Raw genomic sequence first — 21,461 nt, 5'->3', positions numbered from 1 at the left:
CAGCATGATCGGGTTTGCTAAGAACTGTCATGTCACATGTGCCCGTGCTTCGTGATGTCTCGGATCTTGTCTTGGGCGGCATACGATCTCTGCCGTAGTGCAACACTGTGACCTGGAAGGCGTGATAGTGATCTTGGAATATCAAAAAGTTCTAGGAGAAAAGGTGAAATCTGATTTTGAAAGAACTGTGGCGCCATACTAACCGTGACTTTGCGTAGAGCATACAAATTTAGCCAAATGCCAAAACTTACTAATCTTCCTCTGTTCACTTATTTAACAGGTTTGACAAACTAATCTTGTTTGCCAAAATATCTTCTATTACTAGTGAACAAAGGGAGTACTACTAAGTTTGATCAATTATATGGAAGAAAATATCAACATCTACAATGTTGTGCAAATACACTATAAAAATATGTTTTATGGTAGATCTATTGAGGTATTGATATTGATTTTGTATTGGAGTAGATCTTTAGAAGTTGTCTGAACTTAAAAATCATGGCTCGTTTGATTAAATTTATAGTACTACTTCTTCTGTCCATAAAATAATGTCTTAATTTAGTTAAAATTTAGATGTATCTAGATCAATTTAGTATATAGATATGTTTGAAATCTGAAAAAGTTAAAACATTCTTTTATGAAACTACTTTTTTTTAGAATGGAGCAAAAACATAGTTGAAGCTTCAAAATCTCTATCTACGAATAACTTTAAAATTTTGTCACCCCTTACCCTAATCTCCTCTGATCTTATATTGGCTAAAATTGTTTAAAAAAAAGGATGTGACTAGTTCCCAGGGTACTGAAAACTAATTCAGTTTTAATTAAAATAACGTCATTGAATTTCAGTTGTAACCCATGTTGCAACTCATCATTAGTATGGATCACGAAGCAAATCTAACGATTTGGATGGAGTATTTTTTTTATTGCAACCCCACTTACAACTGAATTTGCAACTTAGTAATTTGCAACTCAAATGCATAACGTTCAAGAAGTAATTTCCAGACTGAAAATTCGGGAAAAATAATTTGTGCGAAAAGTTAAACGTGTGTGAGGTCAGAGCTCGCTATACCCGCAAAAGCAGTTATCGCACTGCGAACGGCGACCCGCCTAGCCTATGGGCCCCCGCCAATGGCACGTTAGAAAACACGGTGTTAGAGATGAGATCCCAACAACAACAATGGCGACGCCGCCGCCGTGCCTAGTCGTGCTCTGCTGACTTCCGACATGCCACCGGCTTCCCCGCCGCCGCCCCCGTCTCGGACATCTCCCATGGCCTCCTCCCAACCTCTGCCGACCTCTCCCTCGGTGCTTCTGGCGCACCTCGCCGCCGCCCTCTCCACCCCGAACTGGTTCCTCCACCCCTCCCTGCCGCATCTCCCTGCTCTCCTCGCCCCGTCCCTCCCCCACATGCTCCACGTCCCACTCCCGGTCCGCCTCGCCGCCGCCGCCGTCCGCGCCCTCCCGCCACCTCCTCGCCCTTTCCCTCCCCATCCTCTTCCGCCTCCACTCGCTCTCCCCTCCGCCGCTCCGGCCCCTCTTCAGCCGCCCCTTCTCTCTCCTCACCCACCTCTCCCGCTTCGCCCTCAACCCGCTCATCCTCCGCCTCTTCGCGCACATGCACCTCCACTCCCCGCCGGCCCCCACGGGCGCCACCTACAACGCCCTCATCCGCTCCCTCTGCCGCAGGGCCGACCTCGCCCGCGCTCTCCGCTACCTCAGCCTCATGCTCCGCTCTGGCTGCCATCCCGACGCCTACACATTCAACTCCTTGATCCTGGGCTACTGTCGTGCTCACCGGCCTACCGCTGCTCGCGACCTGTTCCAAAAAATGCCCCTCAGAGGATTTCCACACGACGTGGTATCTTATGCTGCCATGATTGAGGGGCTATGCGATATGGGGAGGATTGATGATGCGTTGGAGTTGTTCGGGGAGATGGAGCAGCCAGATATTCATCATAGGCACGCAGTCTTGGTGAAGGGGTTGTGTGAAGCAGAGCGGGGGGAGGAGGGGCTCCGGATGCTGCAGAGGACCAAACAATTTGGGTGGCGGCCAGATACTCGCGCTTATGCAGCAGTGGTTGATTTGTTGTGCCGGGAGCAAAGGGTCGTGGAGGCTGAGGAAATGCTGGAGGAGATGTTGGTGCCATCCGTTGTTACGTGCACTGCGGTGGTCAATGCGTATTGTAACAAGGGGAGGATGAGTGATGCGGTGAGGGTGTTTGAGAAGATGAAGCTGGGGTGGTGGTGCAAGCCCAATGTGTGGACATACAATGAGCTGGTGTGGGGGTTCTGCAAGGACGGGAAGGTGCACAGTGCAATGGCTTTGTTGAACCGCATGAGAGCACATGGAGTAGAACCAGATATTGTGACATACAACTTGTTGATTCGGGCCCAGTGTGTCGATGGCCACATAGACAGCGCTTTCCGTCTACTTCGCTTGATGGAAGGAGATGGTTTAGCTGCTGATGAGTACACTTACAATGCTTTGGTGGATGCTCTCTGCAAGGATGGGAGAATCGATCAAGCTTGCTCCCTTTTTGACAGCCTTGAAGATAAAGGCATCAAACGTAATCTGGTGACATTTAATTCATTAATATACGGGTTATGCAAAGCTGATCAAGTTGATGCTGCATGGTCATTACTGGAAAAGATGGTCTCAGCAGGTTTCACGCCAGATACCTATACATACAGTCCATTCATAGAAAACCTGTGCAAGAGGAAGGGGTCAAAAGAAGGTCTGTCCTTTATAGATAAGATGCTAAAAGAGAGTGTGAAGCCCACGACGGTCAATTATACCATTGTAATTGACAAGCTATTCAAGGAGAGAAACTATGTATTGGCCAAGAAAATCTGGGGTCAAATGGTTTCACTAGGTTGTGATCCTGATACAGTTACTTATACTACATCTATGCGTGCTTACTGCAATAGGAAGACTAACTGAAGCAGGAAAGGTTTTGAGTGAGATGAACAAAAGTGCGGTCACTGTAGATACGATTGCTTATAACACTTTGATGGAGGGGCATGCAAGTATCGGGCAGACAGATTCTGCAGTCTCAATCTTGAAGCACATGGAAAATGTTGCTTCTGTGCCAAATCAGTTTACTTATACCATCTTGCTTAGACATCTCTTACAAAGGAGACTAGCAGAGGGTGTGGTTTTGAATGCAGCTAGTGTATGGAAGACCACAGAGCTTACTGACATCTTTGAATTGTTTGAGATAATGAAGAAGAATAATATTGTTCCTAGCACGAATACTTATTCTGCAATCCTGGAGAGGTTCTCTGAAGATGGAAGATCGAAAGAGGTGACATCATTGGTTTCTCGTATGAAAGATGATAATATATCTTTGAATGAGGACATCTACACTGCTGTCATAATTTGCTTATGCAAATCAAAACTGTATTCATATGCATGGGTGTTGCTTCGCTCCATGGTTGGCCATGGTTTTGCACCACAACTGATGTGCTATCAGCACCTGCTTTGTGGGCTTATTAGTGAAGGACAAGCTAATATGGCTAAAGTAATATTCGGAAACTCTAGGTGGGAGGACTACAATCCTGATGAAATTGTGTGGAAAGTAATCATTGATGGCCTGATCAGAAAGGGCCATCCAGCTTCATGCCATGACATGATATCCAGATTAGAGCAGATGAACTGCAGACCAAGTAATCGAACATATGCAATGTTGGCAGAGGAATTGTCTACCCGGGAATAATATGCTGCAACGTTCACAAGTTTAGCAACACAGCTGAGCAAAGTTTCCACCAGCTGTGCAAAATGTACCTTATCATAGGCGTGTGCCCTCACATGCTGGATCCTACTACAGACACCGGAGTTACAAGTTACATGGATCATTCAACACACACTGAGTCACTGAATCCATGTTTTATTGCTCTCTCAAAGGTACTGTACTCTCATATCATAGTGTACTCTGTATTTCCACGAAACTTTTGACAAAAATGTTAGATAGCAAATTAATCTCGTCCCACTCAATGATCACAAGTTCACAACAACTTACTTCTACATAAGACTTCAGTTTCTGACTACAGTTAAAAGAACTGTTGATACACCAGTGCAGGAGCTGCCATCCGTGGGCTCGCTGCACTGTGCATTTCCCTCCAATTTGGCCCCAATTTCACTTTTCCCGCCGCCAGCTCTCTTTCCCGCTCACCTGTTGATAGCGTCCCAACGCGAGCAGAGCGTCCAGAAGCGAGGAAGGCGACGACTTCGACGCCTAGGCGAGGGAATCTGGACGCCTTCGTCAGAAACCGAAGGTGAGCCCGACGCCCTGTCCTCCTCGACCGCTCGGACGCCTAAGCGTCGCCTAAGCGACGCCTTTAAAACCATGACCAAAGGTGCCTATCATTTTCATGAAGATTGGCAACAGAAATGCAGAACATATACAGGATGTGTCTCTTGCATGTGGTCGTGCCACCCACCACTAACTAGACACACTGCTCACCGCTACCCGCCGTACACATAGCCAAGTCCCAACAGCCTAACTCCTCTCGCAGTTGTTGCGCCAGTGCCGCTCTTGCTCTCCAATGTTCTTGTGTTGCGCTTTAGCCAGATGTTCCGCATCTGTCTTAATAACAGGGCAGTTGAAATTTACGCTGAGTTTGAAACTGAAGAGAAAAAAAAACAACTTTTATAACCAAAACCATAAATTTGACATCATGTTCTACTTTTTCAGAAGAATGAGCTATTTTTGGAGTTTCCAAGAATGCTTCTGAATGATCTGAGAGCGAACATGGGACTTCAGATTATGGATACATTTACATGAGACATTTTGAGTTTTCCTGGAGCCAAACAATCACCTACACCAGGTTCCAGTTTGTTCATGATTGTTTGATCCGAAGAAAGTAGCGCAGTCTTAGTTCAGTTCCAATATATGTTCATTTGAGCATTCCTTTTGTGTAAAGGGTTCATTGGTGACCCTTTGAGTTTATAGATGAAGCCTCTTCTGATGTTGGCAGTTGAGTAGAATAATTTATTTGGTGCCACAGCTATAAGTATATGGCAGGACTGAGAGAAAAGGTAATTGCACCCTTTGACTGAGGCAATCATTTTTTTGTAAACCATCAGCATCATACAAAGAACTGAGAAGAGAGGTCCGGGAACGTCTATTGCAGGCACAAGTGCATGCTAAATTATATTATAACAGCAATCATAGAGAAGTGGCGCTTGATGAGAGTTACTGGGTTTGGTTGAGACTGTTGCATCGTCCAACTGCTTTTGTACCAACTCATCGTACTGGAAAGTTAGATCCCAAGTTCTATGGACCTTACAAACTGGAGTTACTGGGGCAAAGATACATGATTTTTTCCATGTTGGTGTGTTAAAACCTTTTTGTGGGACACCGCCATATGCTACTCCTTCTCTGCCAACTTTACTTCATGGCCACAAATAAGAAGCATCTGTTCTCCTCATTCAAAATTTTCAATTCTACAATTCATTTGCACTTTTTGTCACCTGTGGCACAATCTATAGGTAATCTTCTCTTTCTTAATAGATGGCCCCATTTTACTGGTCTCACAGCGAGCCACGTCATCGTTTTTACCCCACGTACATACAACATTGTAACCCACCACGTCTCCGCCATTCCCTCCTTGACATGGGTCAGTGCACGAGTCTAATTCAGTTTTGTTCCGAGCTACCATGGCACCATCAGGTTCACATGCAGCCCATTAATACAGCAGCCCATTACTTCCCTCACAATATTTTCTGTTACTACTGACCAAGGCAACATAGCTTTCTTCTTCTCCATAAATTCTCTGTAACGGCGCAATCTCTTTCTCTTCCCCACTATCTCCACAAACCATTGCTATTCCACCATTCAAGACCTCTAATTTTCCTGGTGGTCTACTTAATCCGTCCACTCCACATCTCCAAATCTCCCACTCCGCCCTCTGCTTCCTCTTCCAAATTTCGATCCATCTCATTACCCCAATTTCATCGGCAGCATGCCCTCTCCCGACAGTTCAGCTGCTCTAGCAAAGAACGTATACGCAGATCTTCCTATCAACGAGGGTGGTTATTCTGACCTTGACCTACTTCGTCAGCTTTCGGTCCGGGTATGTGTACGTGGTATGCAGAATCCCAATGCTCAAGTCTTACAGAAGGGTGAAGATGTTCGGTACTGTTTCAAAGAGCACAAGAGTACCTACTTGCCCATTGTTTTCTATCGTTCTATCCTCATCCAGATATATGAATGCAGGTGATTCTTTTGAATGTTTTGGCGAGATTTTTTTCATCTTACACATCTATTCCAACCATGTACAGATTCTCATCCATGCTTCCTACACCATGCCCTGGCATGACCTCATGGTGCTTCTGCTTCTCTGTAGATTTGATTTTCACAATATGCAGGCTAACGCATGTTCGTGGTGAATTTGCGAGCAGATTTGCTGAGCCAAAGGAATAGGTGCACAACTTCACATCACGTGGGTCATATTGATATTACTACACTGCAAACCATTTTACAGTGGAATGGAATATTTTTGTGTGTTCTCTCGAATGATTGTCATGTAGAAAACTAAATATCCAAATCTTATATGCATCCGAGACTAGAACATGCCCTCATGTAATTGTTGTTATATTGTCTGTTTTTATTGATTTAGAAGTGCTTCGGTCCTAGATCTTTGATCAATTACGTACAGTTGGTTCGCATAATCGTTAAGATTCACTTTACTTATCAGCTTCCGTTGTCATCCCATGGTATGATTGCTGCACCCTCATGGAGCTCTCACAGCGCTTTGGATTTTGGACCGTCCGATCGAGCTGATGTGGAGCGATCTCAGCCGGCCGTTCCGTCCAGGGCGTGAGGCCCTCCCGTGAACCCGCATTTTATCCATGGGTCACTAAAAAGCCCGCTCGGCCCGATGTCGCGCTCCACCAATCCCTCGCTTCCGGTAGGAAACCTACCCAATCCCTGGCCGCCTCGCTCGTTCTCCTCCTCTCTCCTCGCGCCCGCATCCCCGCCGCCGCACACCTCTCTTCCCTCTCCTTCTCTCCCTGCACCGCCGGTTGAGAGCGGGAGCGACGCCGCCGCAGGTGGAGCACGTCGTGAGCGCCGAGGAGCGTCGTTGCCGGTGGAGCCGCCGCCGGTGGAGCGCGTCGCGAGCGCGCGGAGAGGCGCCCGGTGGAGCCGACGCAGTGGAGCGCGTCACAGCGCGGGGGAGCGGCGCCGCTGGTGGAGCATGGCGTGACCCGCTCGGCCACGACCCACCCGCGCCAGCCGGCTCCTGCTCTGGCTTCTTGGATGAGCCGCGGCGGGAGCTATTGTCGAGCAGGCACCACCGCAGGCGTTCGTCCTCACCTCGGCAAGGCTCGTCTTTGTCGGCCGCCGCCGTTTTGCAGCCAGCCCTATCTCCACCCAATCGATGCCCAGCCCCGAGCGTCTAATCCCCTCCCTTTCGTGTTCTCTCCAGGCGGATCCTGCTCGGCTGCCGCCGCCTCCTCCACCGCTCACCCCCAGCTGCTGATCTTCTCCATGGATCGAACAAGGAAAGGCTACAGGAAGCAGGGCGATTTGGCCGGAGGAGATGGAGCTCGACGTGTGGAAGCTAGCAGGAAAGACGGAGACTGATGCGGGGACCCAGCCTCCACCTCCGCCCTCCTCCCCCTCGCTGCCGATATTGTGCCTCCGCAGCAGCAGCTCGCGGGTGAGACGTAACTCAGCAGTGCTTGGCTTCGGTTTGGCTGGAAAGACGCCGGCCAACAGCAGAACGGCCGGCCCTCCTCCGCCTATTCATTTTTTTCAGAGACCTACAGGTTATTTCTCTCCTCTCCCCCCTCTCTCTTTCCTCGAGGTTGAGCTTAAAGTGGAGACGAAGCCCCTAGAACATCCCATCTTGGTTTGTCCAGATTTATTTTTACTTGCGCGTGCAAAGTGTTTGATGAAAAGCTTAGCTAAGAAATGTAGGTAATACCTTGGCTGCATCTAGCTGGTTGCAGTTTTGAAGTTAAGGTACCATGATGTTATAATGAGAGAGATTTATATGCGATTAAGTTGGGTACTTATATCGATTTCACTGACGATCAACGTATTGTTATGTCCTCTCTTTAATTCGAATTATTTTCTTCGATGTGCAGTTTCTGTTTTCTAGAGATTTCCCCCCATTCGACTATTGTGGAAACGTTTTGTCCACGCAAGGTATCCATCCTCTTTCTTGTATTCTCTAAATTGCTACAATGTTTTCAGAACTTACAGGCCATAACATGGTGGAGACTCATAACAGCAATGTTTGTTTACATATATTCAATAATAGTTCAAAGCTTGGATGCAGTTTTATGTATATTGTGATGGGAAGGTGCTTCAGCGGACTATTAGGTCCGTGTTGTTGTTGAACTCATCTCGAAATTGTTGGTCATTTGATAGATGTGCAGGTGTGGTGCATGTGATGGTCGGAAAGACCTATAGCCACAGACATGCATGTGAGTGCTCTTCATAATATGTAGCGTCTATCATAAATTTGTCATTATGTGTCATGCCTGGCTATGTTATTGGATAAATGAAGGCTCCCTCTGTTTTTGGGCGAAGTTTTGAAGGATTTGTCTAAAACTGTTGCTCTACTGTCGTTGTTTGTTACCTGCATCTATTCGCTTTGCTGAAGATTTATGCTTGGTGTAGCTTTCGGCTCACAGGTTAGTGTCTTCTTCATTTCTTTCTCTAATATTGTGTTCAAAGTGGCTTCATATATTTCTTGAGAGTGGTCATCCTGAAGTTGATCTACATTTCCCACAAGAAGTAGCTCTGTTATATACAAATAAATCTCCTGTGAGTTGATAGAAAATCTTTATATCTCATTGAGTTTTGTAAAAGCTCATAGTGAAATCTTGAATTCTGTGTTGTTTAAATATATCAGCTTGAGTTCATAAAGGTTGAGCCATAGATAGAGAAATTAATCCAACTATTGTGAGAGATGGTTTCCTAATAGCTTCTATTTGATTTACTTAAGGCCTGAACCACATATAAAGTTCAGAGAAAATTTAAAGATCAGTTGGAATGACCGAAAATGTTTAAAGTTCATTGATACATTTATTTTCTCTTCATAGTCCATTAATAAGCTAACGGCCTTCGCTTTATCTCGCTCCTGTTGCAGAAATTAATCGAGTATGAAGCAAATACAATGATATTTTTCTGTACAGACCCCTGATGTCTTCTTTCATGTCCCAGTGAGTTCATATTTTTGTATTGCTTATTGCCACGTATGAGACATATTAGGAGAGCTGCAGTGAATGACAAGTGACTTTATTATGCAGTTCGCTTTTGTTGTTATGCCTTACAGTTTTATTTTATTCCATTTATTCAGCCAAAAATTATGTTGGTCTTACCTCTTATCTAAAGAAATGCTTTCATGCATGTGCTGCTGCAGGACACTCCCAAGGATATTCAGGGTTCCTTATATAGAATGTTATTCAATCTTATGCTAAAAGCATGGTCTTTCAAAGGCTGAGTACCATCTTGAATTATAAGAAGATAGCAAAGTTCGTGTGAATTGCTATTTAATGCATCTACATGGTTCCTGTGAACATGTCGATGTCTGGAGCCCAGTCCAATGATTTATGAAATAGCAAAGAAATATGCTGATAAGCTCAAGGGCACAACATTATCTGGTACTTATGACATCCTTACTCTACTCTGTAGATGTTGCGTGAAATTTATGGGAGACAATTTATTCGGTGGAATCAGATTTAAATTTAAAATCCATCCTAGCATACTGACAAATGCATTATAGAAACATGCTTCTCTTTCTGGCCCAAGTTGTGCTCTTCATATATTTCCCTGGAAAACACTACTGCAAAGTGCAGCATTTTTCTAAAAAAAAATCTCGTGAAAACGCAAAAAACTGGCATTTGTTTTCTATCTGAAACACTATTTAGTCTTTGTTGATCCAATTTCATACTTCCAGAAATTGAATTGCCAGTTTTCTGTCTCATTTTTATATCTAGAGGGTAGTTCAAAGAAGAAACAATCTGGTGGTTTGCAATCAAAGACAACAGATGAACTCCCAGTTTCAAAGCTTTATATTTGGGTAGGGCTTATCAGAAAGGAGAGAAGCATCTATATGTTGATTCACTTTATGTACAAGAGATAGATGTTGGAGAAGCGGCACCAAGAACAGTGGTTAGCGCACTTATCAATTACATCCCTCTTTAAGAAATGCAGGTCTGTTTTTTCTCGGTATAATTTATAGTCACAAAATGGTATGTTGTGGTGGTTTTGCCTCCCTAATTTTTCAATTTTCTTGTATAAATGAGCAGAACCCGAAAGTGCGTGTGCTCTGCAAATCTTAAACTAGCGGCAATGTGCGGTGTAAAATCGCATGCTATGGTTTTGGCTGCGTCCAATGAGGACCATACAAAGGTAAGAAACCACATAGGTTTTCCATTCCTTTCGGCTCTCGTGTGCTTTCAAGTTGATATGGCATCACAAAAAATTACAACAGCAGCCACTCTTATTTGTGAAAACTGACATTTGATATTCAGGTTGAAATGCCTGGGTCTCCAAAATCTGCAGTCGTGGGGAGGTGACCTTTGCTGGGCACTCGGGAAGAGCGTCGGAAGATGATGAGGAAGCAATCCTAGACTAAAAACCATGCTGCACTAGACAGGTGATTGCCATGTTACAAACACAATCTATGTGTTTTGTTTATTCGAAGCACACTTGATATACAGCCTGTGATGTGTTCTTTTGCTCATCTTCATCAGCTGGTAATTCTACTATGTATCCGGTATCATCGGTTTCCGTAGATATTTAGTACAATGTAATACACATCGTTTACTGGTGCGATTTCCATAGGGGAAGGATTATTCCATGGCCATCCATTGGCAGTGGGAGGCAGCGCAAAGCGAGTTGGAGGGAACACCAAAGGAGGCATGCAAGAGGGCGACCATCACAGGAGCACATCATAGCTCAGACCATCATCACAAGAACTGGAGTTCGAAACCCTGAAGCAAACTAGGTAAATGTTCTCTGAATAGAAGTGTTAACATGGTTGTTTGTGTGATGTCTAATGTTTGTGAGAGAAAAGAGAAGACTTTCAATGGGAAGGAAATTATCTGCCCATGTCTATTTTCATTGGGTATCCAAGGATCGCGTCAGTATTTTCTCAGCTTTTTAAATTTGTTTATGCCCATACAACATACAAACAATCTTCAGTTCAGTGTTATCAGAAACAGGGAAGACTCAGTTGACGTTGTTGGGTGTCATGGATGTCTTGCATCTCAAATATATAGTTAAGAGAAAAATCACGAGTTTCTCAGATTTTGGGCCACCATGTACTTATCCGGGAAGGATTTTTAAAAGAAAATAAATGCTAGATTATATGCTCATAGGTAGATGACTGTACAGGAAGAAAAACTTGGCTAGTGCATTTGTACAGTGACATAAGTTGAATCATGAACACATGAAGTAAGATTCTGAACTTTTATTTATGCCAACTAGAAAATCCAATGCACAAGCTGTACAAATATAGATGTGAAACTCCCATAAATGCAGTGGTAGCATAAAATTACAGCTTCTGCTTGCAGCAATTCTGATTTATGACAGTTCATACAAAATAGCCCATTTGCACATGATATGAAAACCTTTATTTTGTCCAGGTGTTTTAAATAATTTTCACTATTATATGCAATAGCTGCCAATAAATTTTTTTCTACAAAGACCATCATTGTTGTTCTTATATATCATGTCCAATGTGTGCAAGGTATGTATTTTATGGTAACCTCCATTGATGTGTTTGTATACTGTGTACCAGATCAATCCTAAAAATATACTAATGTTAAAGGTTCTTATTGGACGTTGAACCTCTCTGTTTGATCTCATCTTTCACAAGCTTCTTAGATGGCATGTTCAGCCTGAAATAAAATTACCATAAATATTTAGGTGGTTTATGATTTGTATAGTTCCTAATGGTAAATAATCAACCTGATATATTTTTGTACTAAATCTTTTCAGTATCAAATTATCTGCCTATTACCTTCTTCTGATGAGGGGCTGTCGATGAAGTGGGATTGCTCTATGTTAAGTCCACTAGCTGAGCGGTGAGGTGGAGTTCAGCCATTGCTGAAAATTAGTAAAGAAATGGGACTATAATTTATCAAGGGTGGTCATTGCTCTATTTGGTCTGGGAGCTATAGGCTTTGTCTTTTCTCCTTTAATACTTATTAGTTATGATACATATTTATTTTGTTATTAGTTGTGATCAAATCATGTTAGTAAAATAATGTCCATTGCTTCATTACAATTCATTTTTACCACTCATTTGTAATTAAGCTTGATTATTTGTCACAAAATGACACCTATAATAGACACGCTATTTCACCATGAAAGTCCCATATAGTTGAGGTCTCACCACCTGAGCACATTTTTCATCGCACTCGGTTAATTGCTGTATCTTTCCGTGGTTCACTGGAAGGACATGCATTTTCCCTTCTAGAAGATTTTTGTTGCTTTTCTAAATTTAATTGACCATTCAGTTTGAGATATTAGGAGTTAAATTTTATTGTTGATATACAAAATAAATATTGACGCAACCTAATATATTTTCTCTTTGTGGAATGTTGTGTGGAAAAGTTGGATTTCCAGTAGTATTGTATTTGAGTAATCTTTGACATGGCATAATTTTTAGTAGCACACAAACCACACGAGAGGCACACATGCTCTAGCCATACCTGATCGGTAATAAAATTGTCGCACAAGATGAGGGAAACGAGTTTGTTGATACGATGTGCTCGACATTGCAATATGGAAATTCCTATTTTTTGTAAGCACATGCCCATTGATTTATCTTGAAGCACTGATCGTATTATTTCTATTTGTCCCATTCCCAAATTATCCAGTTAATCAGTTCACATGGATGCACAAAGCCAAGTTATATAAGCTGAACCTATTGTATATATGTTTTTCTAATCACCAGATCCAACCTTGGAATTTGCTTTGGCCATCAGGTCTTATTGAGTTATTAAGTTATACGAACTAAACAATTCTGAAGGTGTGGATTTATCTGAAGGTCTTCCTCTGCAGCTTAGTAAGGGGAGAAGCGGAGGTCTACACAGCAGCAAGATGAAGGTTATCTCCTTCAACATATTTTTACCAAAACTATCCATATGGACGTTTCAACTGTAGGTTATTTATTGTGGATGTCATGCAAGTCGTTCTCTCCTCTGTTTGCGTTAATTCGATGTCTGCTTGAATATAAGACATCAAAGAGCATCAGAACAACTTCTGATTAGTAGGCGGTGAATAAGATGGCTCAGAGGGTTATTAGTAGGCGGTGAATTCGATGTCTTATATTCTGTATGGTCAGAGGGTTATTAGGTTATTGGGGATGCCACTTTTATGTAACAAAATCCACTTCTGTGTAAGATGAATAGTTGGTTCTATATAAGTTCTTCTCAAATAATGATTTCGTATTGGTTCCTGCCTCCATTAGTCTGTAAGCTTAATAGAAAGTTTTGACATAATGTTTGTCAGTGCAAAAGACAGTGCAAAAGACGGGGCCAGAACATCATACTAAGAAAGCATAAGGTATAGATCTTATGCCTTTTACTATATGTTTGTGGCACGCTGGCACTGAGATGAGGCCACTGATCTCCTTAGCATTTTGCATCTGTTTGCAACTCCCGAACTATGCAATGGTTCCACCTGTGTATGTGTTTATGAGATTGCCGACCTATTTGGTATACTGTTTGCTATTTTGTTTGCAGTTCTGTGTGATTTATCCTAATTCCATCCTATCAATATAGTTTTGTGAAACATAGGAAGTGTATTACCATGTAGCCAGTTAGTTTTGATTGTCGTTATACCTAATATACATTGACGTGAGCTTCATGGAATCATGCAATTTTTATCACGGTTACATAGAACGTATATTGACATGAACTTCACGGGGTCGTGCGCCAAGGCGCACATCTAAATCTAGTAGTGGCAAATGGTTGTCTTTGGGACTGTCTAGCCTGTTTTTTGGCAATCTAAGTATTTATACCGTGTTACTGGCAATACAATCGTACGTATTATTATACTGGAATTTCAAAATTTATTTAATATTTAGTCAATTTGTATCACTAATTTATTTAATCATGGAAACTTATGGTCGTAGAGTTTGATAGTGGTGGTAAAAGTACGGCAGAGACTCATTTTGTATTCTTTTTTACGGGTTGGCATGGTTCATAGATAAATGTTGGCAGCACCACTTAATGTTGTGCAATTTTTGGCATCATATCAGGTCTCTAAATTGAATATCTAACTCCACTATTGATGAGATTTTACAGACTCGCATATATTGGATTTTAAAAACAAGGTTGTTAATGCAAGCTCAGTTGATATGTCCATATATATCTGATGAAGAAAAGTATGCACTGGATAAATATTATGGGGTCGTCATTTGATGCAGTAAATCAACTTCAATGTTGAAATGCTCGATCGCATGTATGAAAAGATTACATGCAGCTGTATTTCTATATTTCTATGGCACACATTTGCACTGCGCCAATGCCTCCAATATTGATGGAGTACATATTTATATTGTTTCATGTATAATTTGTTCTGCAGTTGGGTTAGTCTACAAATATATATTGACATTATATTTCCTATTTTTTTAGCAAGGCCAAAGGACTTGGCTCAAACATTTATATACGATATGGCACTGATATTTTATTCGAAACACTTCAACATCAGTGTAGTACTTTTTCTCACTCCTCTCATAAGTCATAAATCCCTTGCATCGGCAATGATCCAATTTGCACTCCCGCCATAGCTGTTGATTTGTTCCAATTCCTACTTTTAGTGCACACGCCTTATATTTCTTTCAGGTTTTTCATTGATGAATCTCATGAAATATTGTATATTTTGCTAACGATGACCAAGGTATATCATATTCATCCTTTTCTACCACCAATCCCGCCGCAACGCGCGGGGTATCATCTAGTTAGAGTAGTACCTGCCAACCGAAGTGTCCAATTATTTCATTGCCTGATAGATGTATTATATCCTTAAGAGTTGTGTGATAGGCATAATCCATAATACACTGTGTGAAGCTACTCCTTCCGTTCATAGGTTTAGTTAAAGTTAAACTTTGTCGAGTTCGATTAAATATTTAGAAAAATTTAACAACATGTACAATGTAAATCCTATGTGACTGAAATCACCATAAAGTGTATATTATATGTATATGATATTACGAATGTTAATATTTTTCTATATCCTGACTTTAACTAAACTTGGAGCGCGAAGTAAACAAAAACAGAGGGGGTACTTTCCTATATTTTCTTTTAAACCTAAGAATATTGAAAGGGATCTTATTTGCATAGGTGCAGTCATTATTAAACAATATAGAAAAAATGCACATTAGGAGTACTTTACGTTTAAACTGACATGACGATATGAGTAGAACGAACATGGAGATTTGGCATTGTTACAAAATTGGTGAACATACTAATAAGATAATAGGAATGTATGAATTTATTTTATATAAGTAAAAAATCATTATAAAATAGGTTCATTTTATTTACAGTGAACTGTGGAAAAATCTGAACTCATAACTAAAAATATCTTATATGGTTTATATCATGAGAATGAATATTTAGTGTGCCATACCTGAACTGGTAACCATATCGGAAGAAAAAACACATGTTTACTACATTCAAATTACATGACTGAATTTTAACCTTCAGTATTCATTGATTAGCTTCAGGTTAACATGGCTGAGATGCATCTAGGCTTCAGGTTAAAAAGATATTGGAAATCAAAATCTGATTCCATCCTGATTGTGCAAATCCATAAATACACCTAATTATGGTGTCGATTCAAGGGAATACACAGCCTGGTTGTGTAGTACTTATTGTGTATTACTTATTTATTTTGAAACGAGGTAGGCGAGTAGGAGTATAATACTATAACGTTTTGACCTTGATAGGAGATTGCCTCTTCCTGCTAACAATCCTTGTCAATCAAGAGAAATCTCCAGTGTGAGAGCCTGTTAACTAATAGCAGGCCCACCAGCCAAACGCACAAGGATACGTGCGTCGGCTGTGTCTGTCCATCATGCACCGCACTCTCACTACCTACCCTTGTCATCTTCGATCTCGCCCAACGATGTATATAACGAGGTGAGGGTCGCTGCCCAGTATACCCAACACTCTGTGGCAAACCTAGTTGCAGACTTGCAGTTTACCTGTGGTCGTCTGCAACCAGCCTGCATTCCGAAGCAATGAGTTTCCTGCTAAAGAAGACCAGCAGCGATGCAACACAGCCGAAGTCGCTATCTTCAGAAGAGCAGCAGGAAAAGGTAATGGTTGCATCAGTGTTCCCATTGATTGTTTAATTAAAATTTTCCATTCCTGACGTGAAAATGTCTATTTCCAAAAACCATATGGTGTAGGCTTTCATCCCGCTTTAGGAATAATAAAACCAACCACCCAACACAGCGTAGTAGTTTCAGCTGTTGGACAGTACAAATTCATGTCGATCTGTGTGGATGTTGGAGTGCTGTGTGATTCGATCCAAGGACACCAAGAATAACTTTGAAGTTCCTTCCTTTTCTTACAAGGATGTCCCGGTATATGCATCTTTTGATGCACAAATCATTGTGAAGTTTCAGCTAAGCATGCATCTATGTGCATACACTACACATTTTGACTTGGAACATGATTTTGTGGCAGTATGCACAAAATTATCAAAAAATCTATTTTATAATCAGTCAGGATCGTAAATCGGAATTGATGCTATTATGCCTACCTTAGACATACATGATCGCGATATCGCTGCACGTCTTTACATAATTGATAGCAAAATTTAAAGTGCCATCATGCAGTGGTGGATCTAGAGGGTATGCTCGGTATGCAGTGTCATACCCCGCGCTCCAGCCATGCAAGCGTATAATCCTTTGAATCAAGTTGCCGATAACCGAAGTTCAACTACTGCATGTTAGATTGTATTATACATAGTAGCTAGATGTACATGTCTCTGTAATCTGTATTGTACTCTTTTGTAGTCGATTAGTTTTGAAATATTTCATTGTAGATTTCTGTAACATCTTGTTTATATAGTTCTCTGTTTATTTTAGTATAATCTGAAGACTACCAAGCGGTCGAAATATTTGGAAATTTAGGGTCGCATACAACGGCGAAAATTTAGTCAATTTTACAAAGCCCTGTCAACGTTGTATGTCCAAAAATTTACCTTTTTGATGAAATGTAAATTCATTTTTATTTAATAATTTTACCTTGTTTCATATTCATTAAGTATTTCTTCACTATATTGTAAGACAAAATAGTTTCCAATAGGCATGCCAAAATTTTGGTATGGCATACCCTTTATTAAAATTCTAGGTCCGCCACTGACATCATGGTGTGCAAAATTAAAAATCAGAGACTTGTGCAGACAGCCTTTGATTTGCACTTATCTGCAGGTAAATGAGGTGCGTGGTCTCCTCGGAGCACTGACGGAGGAGATGCCGAGCTTCCTATCAGACACAACCATCTATCGCTTCCTCCTAGCGAAGAACTGGAGCACGGAACAAGCGGCCAAGGGTCTCAAGGAAACTGTCAAGTGGAGGCGCGAGTACAGGCCGGAAGCAATTTTCTGGGTCAGTAAGACTTAGTTGTAAGAGCAAGTCTAACAGGCCCTTATTTCTCTGCCCCGTATAACGCGAGTTTTTCGCCCCGTATCAGAAAAGTGCGTCTAGCTGAACCATTCCGTCTAGCAGACCCCGTATTTCACCCTGTATTTTTAAAAATTAAACCCCGGGAAAATTAAAACCATAGTTCATCTTCATTGATCATACGCTGGATCATGCATACATAGGGGATTCTACACTGCGATCCTATCTAGTCGTCGAGGATGATGAATGGCACGAATGGCCCCATGGCGGCAGCCTCCTGCGCCTCGAATTCCGCCACGGCGGCGATGGCCGCCTCCTCCTCCTTTGTCTCCGCCCGAGCCTTCTCGGCGGCCTCCGCCTCGTATGCGGCCAGCGCATTCCGGAATGCCGCATCCTCCTCCGCTTCCTCCTCGCCGGCACGCGGATCGCCTCCGCTTCCTCCGCCGCTGGTGATGCTGATGCGCGCCGCCCATGCCGCCTTCGCCGCGCGCTCACGCTCCCACTCGGCGCACCACTTGTCGAAGGCGACGCCGCTCATCGGCTTGAGCGGCGGGTCTTCTCGGTACCACCGCCCACCCGCGGCGTACTCCCGGAGCGAATCCGGCACGTAAAGCGCGCCGGCGTACCGGCACGCCGCACGGCGACTCCCCGCGTCGGAGCGCTTGCATTGGCGCCGCCACGCCTCCTCCACGGTGTTCGGCGAGCGGGATCGCTTCGATCCGCTTGCCGGCGAGGCGGTACTGCGGCCGCGTGCGTACATGCCGAACGGCGGTCGAAATGCGGAGCTGGGGTGGGCGGGATTTCTCGCCGGAGCTAACTACGGAGGCGGCGGCGCACGGCGGAGCTAGGGTTGCGAGTGAGGGGTAAGTAGGGGGCGGCGGGGCGGATTTCCTGGGCCCCGTATTCCGCCGAAACGGGCCGGCCCGAATACGGGGCCTGCTAGACGGCCCAAACCGCGCATGCCCCGTATCCCGCCGGAATTTTACGGGGTGGGCGGGTTATAAGGGGCCTGTTAGACATGCTCTAAACTAGCGGCCTTACTTAGGACATGGTGTTTTGGCTCATAGGTCTAAATGCACCTATTAAGAAAATTGCATTTTAAGTTTATTCCAAAATATTAAAAAATTATGAAGAAAAATCCCCGATGTACATTTGGACATTCTATGTTCACTCACAAAAGTTTGTGGAAAAAAAGACATTTTTTGTGACCTACGTAAAAAAGATAAAAGCATTTCACGTAAAAAGCTATTTTGAATCAACGAAAATTTTCCTTTTTACACATCCCATAAAAAATGTCATTTCATTATGAAACTTAGTGTGTAAACAATAGAATGTTAAGATGTACACCCAGAATTTTATTTTAGAATTTTTAGACATTTTAAAATATACTTTTTAGACAATGGGTGCATCTACACCTATGAGCCAAAGATGATTTCCCCCTTATTATGGGTTACTCTTCGCTAGATATCTACTAGTACATGTGCCATCTGTGTCCTATTACTCTGCTTCATGGACTGTGTAAAGAACGCTTCTCTGTTTGGACCAAAATGGCAGGAAGACATTGCAGAAAAGGAGGACGAGGCCAAGAGAATACATATAGCCAACTGCGTTGACAAGAATGGAAGAAGTGTCCTCATATTAAACATGTCAATCAAGGTAATTATGCTCTGAAATGATCACTGTATTAGCGAACATTTGTGAACGAGTAGTGTATATTTTCTAGTACATTGAGTTTAATTCCAGTTTACTAGCGTTCACTAACTTGTACAAACAAACAGTCTAAAGTTTCTTTGAAGGACCAGATAAAGCACATGGTATATATCCTAGAGCATCTGGCCATGAGCTCAGCACATGAAAAAGATGACTATGGTGTTTGGATAATTGACGTCCGAGGCTGGTCAATAGCGAGTACGCCATTCTCCACGACCCGTGAATGCCTGCACATTATCCAAACCTATTACCCAGGGTTGATAGCCGTCGCGATTATTTTCGACCCTCCAAGGATTTTTGAATCTTTTTGGAAGGTATATTAAGATTCCACGCCGTGTTCTTTCCTACATAGCCATGTTTGTTTGTACTGCACATATCCAAAGTTCGCGAGCGCCAGGAATTTGCTGCTTTTATCACTTAGATCTCAATCTGATCCATCAACTCTGCCGTTTATTTGCTTTGCAGATAACTAAGAGCCTCCTCGACGCAAACATGAGAGATAAAGTGAAGTTTTTGTACGCTAGCAAACCGGGCAGTATGAAAATGGAAGAGCTCTTTGACAAGGATACACTGGAGGCTTCTTCGTTTGGTGGAAGAAGCACCAGTGCTACGTTTGACATCAACAAGTACGCCGAGAGAATGAGAGGAGCCGACAAGATGAGAGGAGAATCCAGAAATGCAAATGGCTGCAACTGATCTCCCTGACCATAACTGAATTCAAGTTCTTCTGAGCCGCGCCTACATGCACATCCAGAAACTGAACATTTGTACTTTTGGTTGCTAAAATTTGAACTTATGTAGTGATTTTATTATTTTTCTCACACTTCACATGGACTGTGCACTTCTGGAAACTGAATATATATTCTTTCTGTTGTTAACATTTGTACTTTCCGGTCTCATAGGTGTGTACTTCCATGTTCTTATTTTCGTGCACTTCACGGGGACTTTACACTTTAAAAAATGAACCTTTGAACTTCTCTACATCACAGCGTGTACTTCTTTGACTCATGATTTTATTAGATTTTTCTATACTTCGCGGAGTCCGTGTTCTTCTTGGAATATAAGTTGTGCCCTTAATGTATTAACCATATGTACTTCTAGGCGTTAATGTGTGAATTTCTCGCTTGATGTTTTGGTTGTACCACTTCCTGAGGCCTACATACTTTCAGAAACTTAAGTTGTGTACTTCCTGGATAATTTATGTGCACTTCAAGAAAAATGACAGTATTATTTCTTCATCTTGGAAATATGCCCTAGAGGAAATCATGGATGATGTATTTCCTAATGTATTCATAAAGTAAAGTTGTTCTTATATGAACTCATCCATATATCATCGAATACGCGATTCAGTTGTGAAACTATATGCTTATGTTGTTCATACTAATTTGTCCTTAGTCATCGAGGTTGTGTTGGACACACAACTTAGACTAATGTGCAAGTCAGTTGATGACTCCGTTCCACTTGTCATGGGCATGGTGATGCTAATCCGACTTACAGGGACTCGGTTGAAGTGTTTAGTGAGTCGGACTGACCCACAGTGAGACGCAACGAGCAAAGTCGTCATTTGCATGTCCCTACCAATGTAATCCTTAGACCTAAGGTTATTGCATGATCTGAGTTGTGGACCGGCCGACTTAGTTTTGTCAAACGTTGTTATGCAATAAGGAAGTTATAAAGGCAGAGTTGGGGTCGACTGAGAAACAAGCTGCGTGACATGAAGAACCAAGATGGGATTTTGCCCCTCCACTTGGAGAGATATTCTATGGGCCCTCTCGAGTGATATGATTCAGGAAGCATGGCCATGCGCGACTTGGTTAAGTGTTAACCGAGGCGATCGACTAAGGGTTATTCGGGTGAACTACATATCACAGATTGAGAAGAGAGTTGATATATCAAAGGGATGATGACAACTCGCCTATAGCTTGACAAGGTATATCGTGAGACAAAAAGGACTAACACATAAGTCACATTGAAAGGTTAGTCGCCATGACTTTACGTCACTTGGGAGCTGGCAAGTTCTGCTAGGAGCCACTACCAGTTATCGACTTGAGACCAAGTGTTCATGGAAGCGAGTGAGACTCGGAGCCATGACAGGATACTTGGAGGGGTAACTCTAGTCGTGTCCAAGTGGTCGTGAACCTACAAGG

At 42.6% G+C, this 21,461-nt stretch overlaps 1 protein-coding gene, 1 long non-coding RNA gene and 1 pseudogene across 13 annotated transcripts; all 3 read left to right on the top strand.

Moving 5' to 3' along the window:
* Positions 1 to 1,158: 1,158 nt before the first annotated feature.
* On the top strand, positions 1,159 to 5,104 carry LOC127301927 (uncharacterized; annotated as a pseudogene).
* Positions 5,105 to 6,886: 1,782 nt separating this feature from the next.
* On the top strand, positions 6,887 to 13,485 carry LOC127301941 (uncharacterized). Of its 12 annotated transcripts, none has more exons than XR_007852536.2 (10): positions 6,887 to 7,771; positions 8,093 to 8,153; positions 8,379 to 8,644; positions 9,103 to 9,175; positions 9,376 to 9,616; positions 9,953 to 10,169; positions 10,265 to 10,367; positions 10,490 to 10,614; positions 10,803 to 10,965; positions 11,961 to 13,485. It is a non-coding gene; the product is annotated as an uncharacterized lncRNA (long non-coding RNA). The 12 variants fall into 12 exon arrangements; XR_007852545.2 differs by having other exon boundaries at positions 6,887 to 8,153; positions 8,379 to 8,434; positions 8,541 to 8,644; XR_007852544.2 differs by having other exon boundaries at positions 6,887 to 8,153; positions 8,379 to 8,434; positions 8,518 to 8,644.
* Positions 13,486 to 15,463: 1,978 nt separating this feature from the next.
* Positions 15,464 to 20,158, top strand: LOC127301935 (uncharacterized). The gene is made up of 5 exons (XM_051332236.2): positions 15,464 to 16,290; positions 17,413 to 17,589; positions 19,159 to 19,260; positions 19,383 to 19,628; positions 19,780 to 20,158. The coding sequence occupies exons 1-5, from the start codon at positions 16,213 to 16,215 to the stop codon at positions 20,008 to 20,010; spliced, it is 834 nt and encodes a 277-aa protein (XP_051188196.1). The 5' UTR covers positions 15,464 to 16,212; the 3' UTR covers positions 20,011 to 20,158.
* Positions 20,159 to 21,461: the final 1,303 nt, after the last annotated feature.

Source organism: Lolium perenne, chromosome 1 (genome assembly GCF_019359855.2).
Source record: "Lolium perenne isolate Kyuss_39 chromosome 1, Kyuss_2.0, whole genome shotgun sequence".
Lineage (NCBI taxonomy): Eukaryota > Viridiplantae > Streptophyta > Magnoliopsida > Poales > Poaceae > Lolium > Lolium perenne.
Note: the sequence above shows the minus strand (reverse complement) of the source record. Positions and strands in the feature narration are given on the sequence as shown.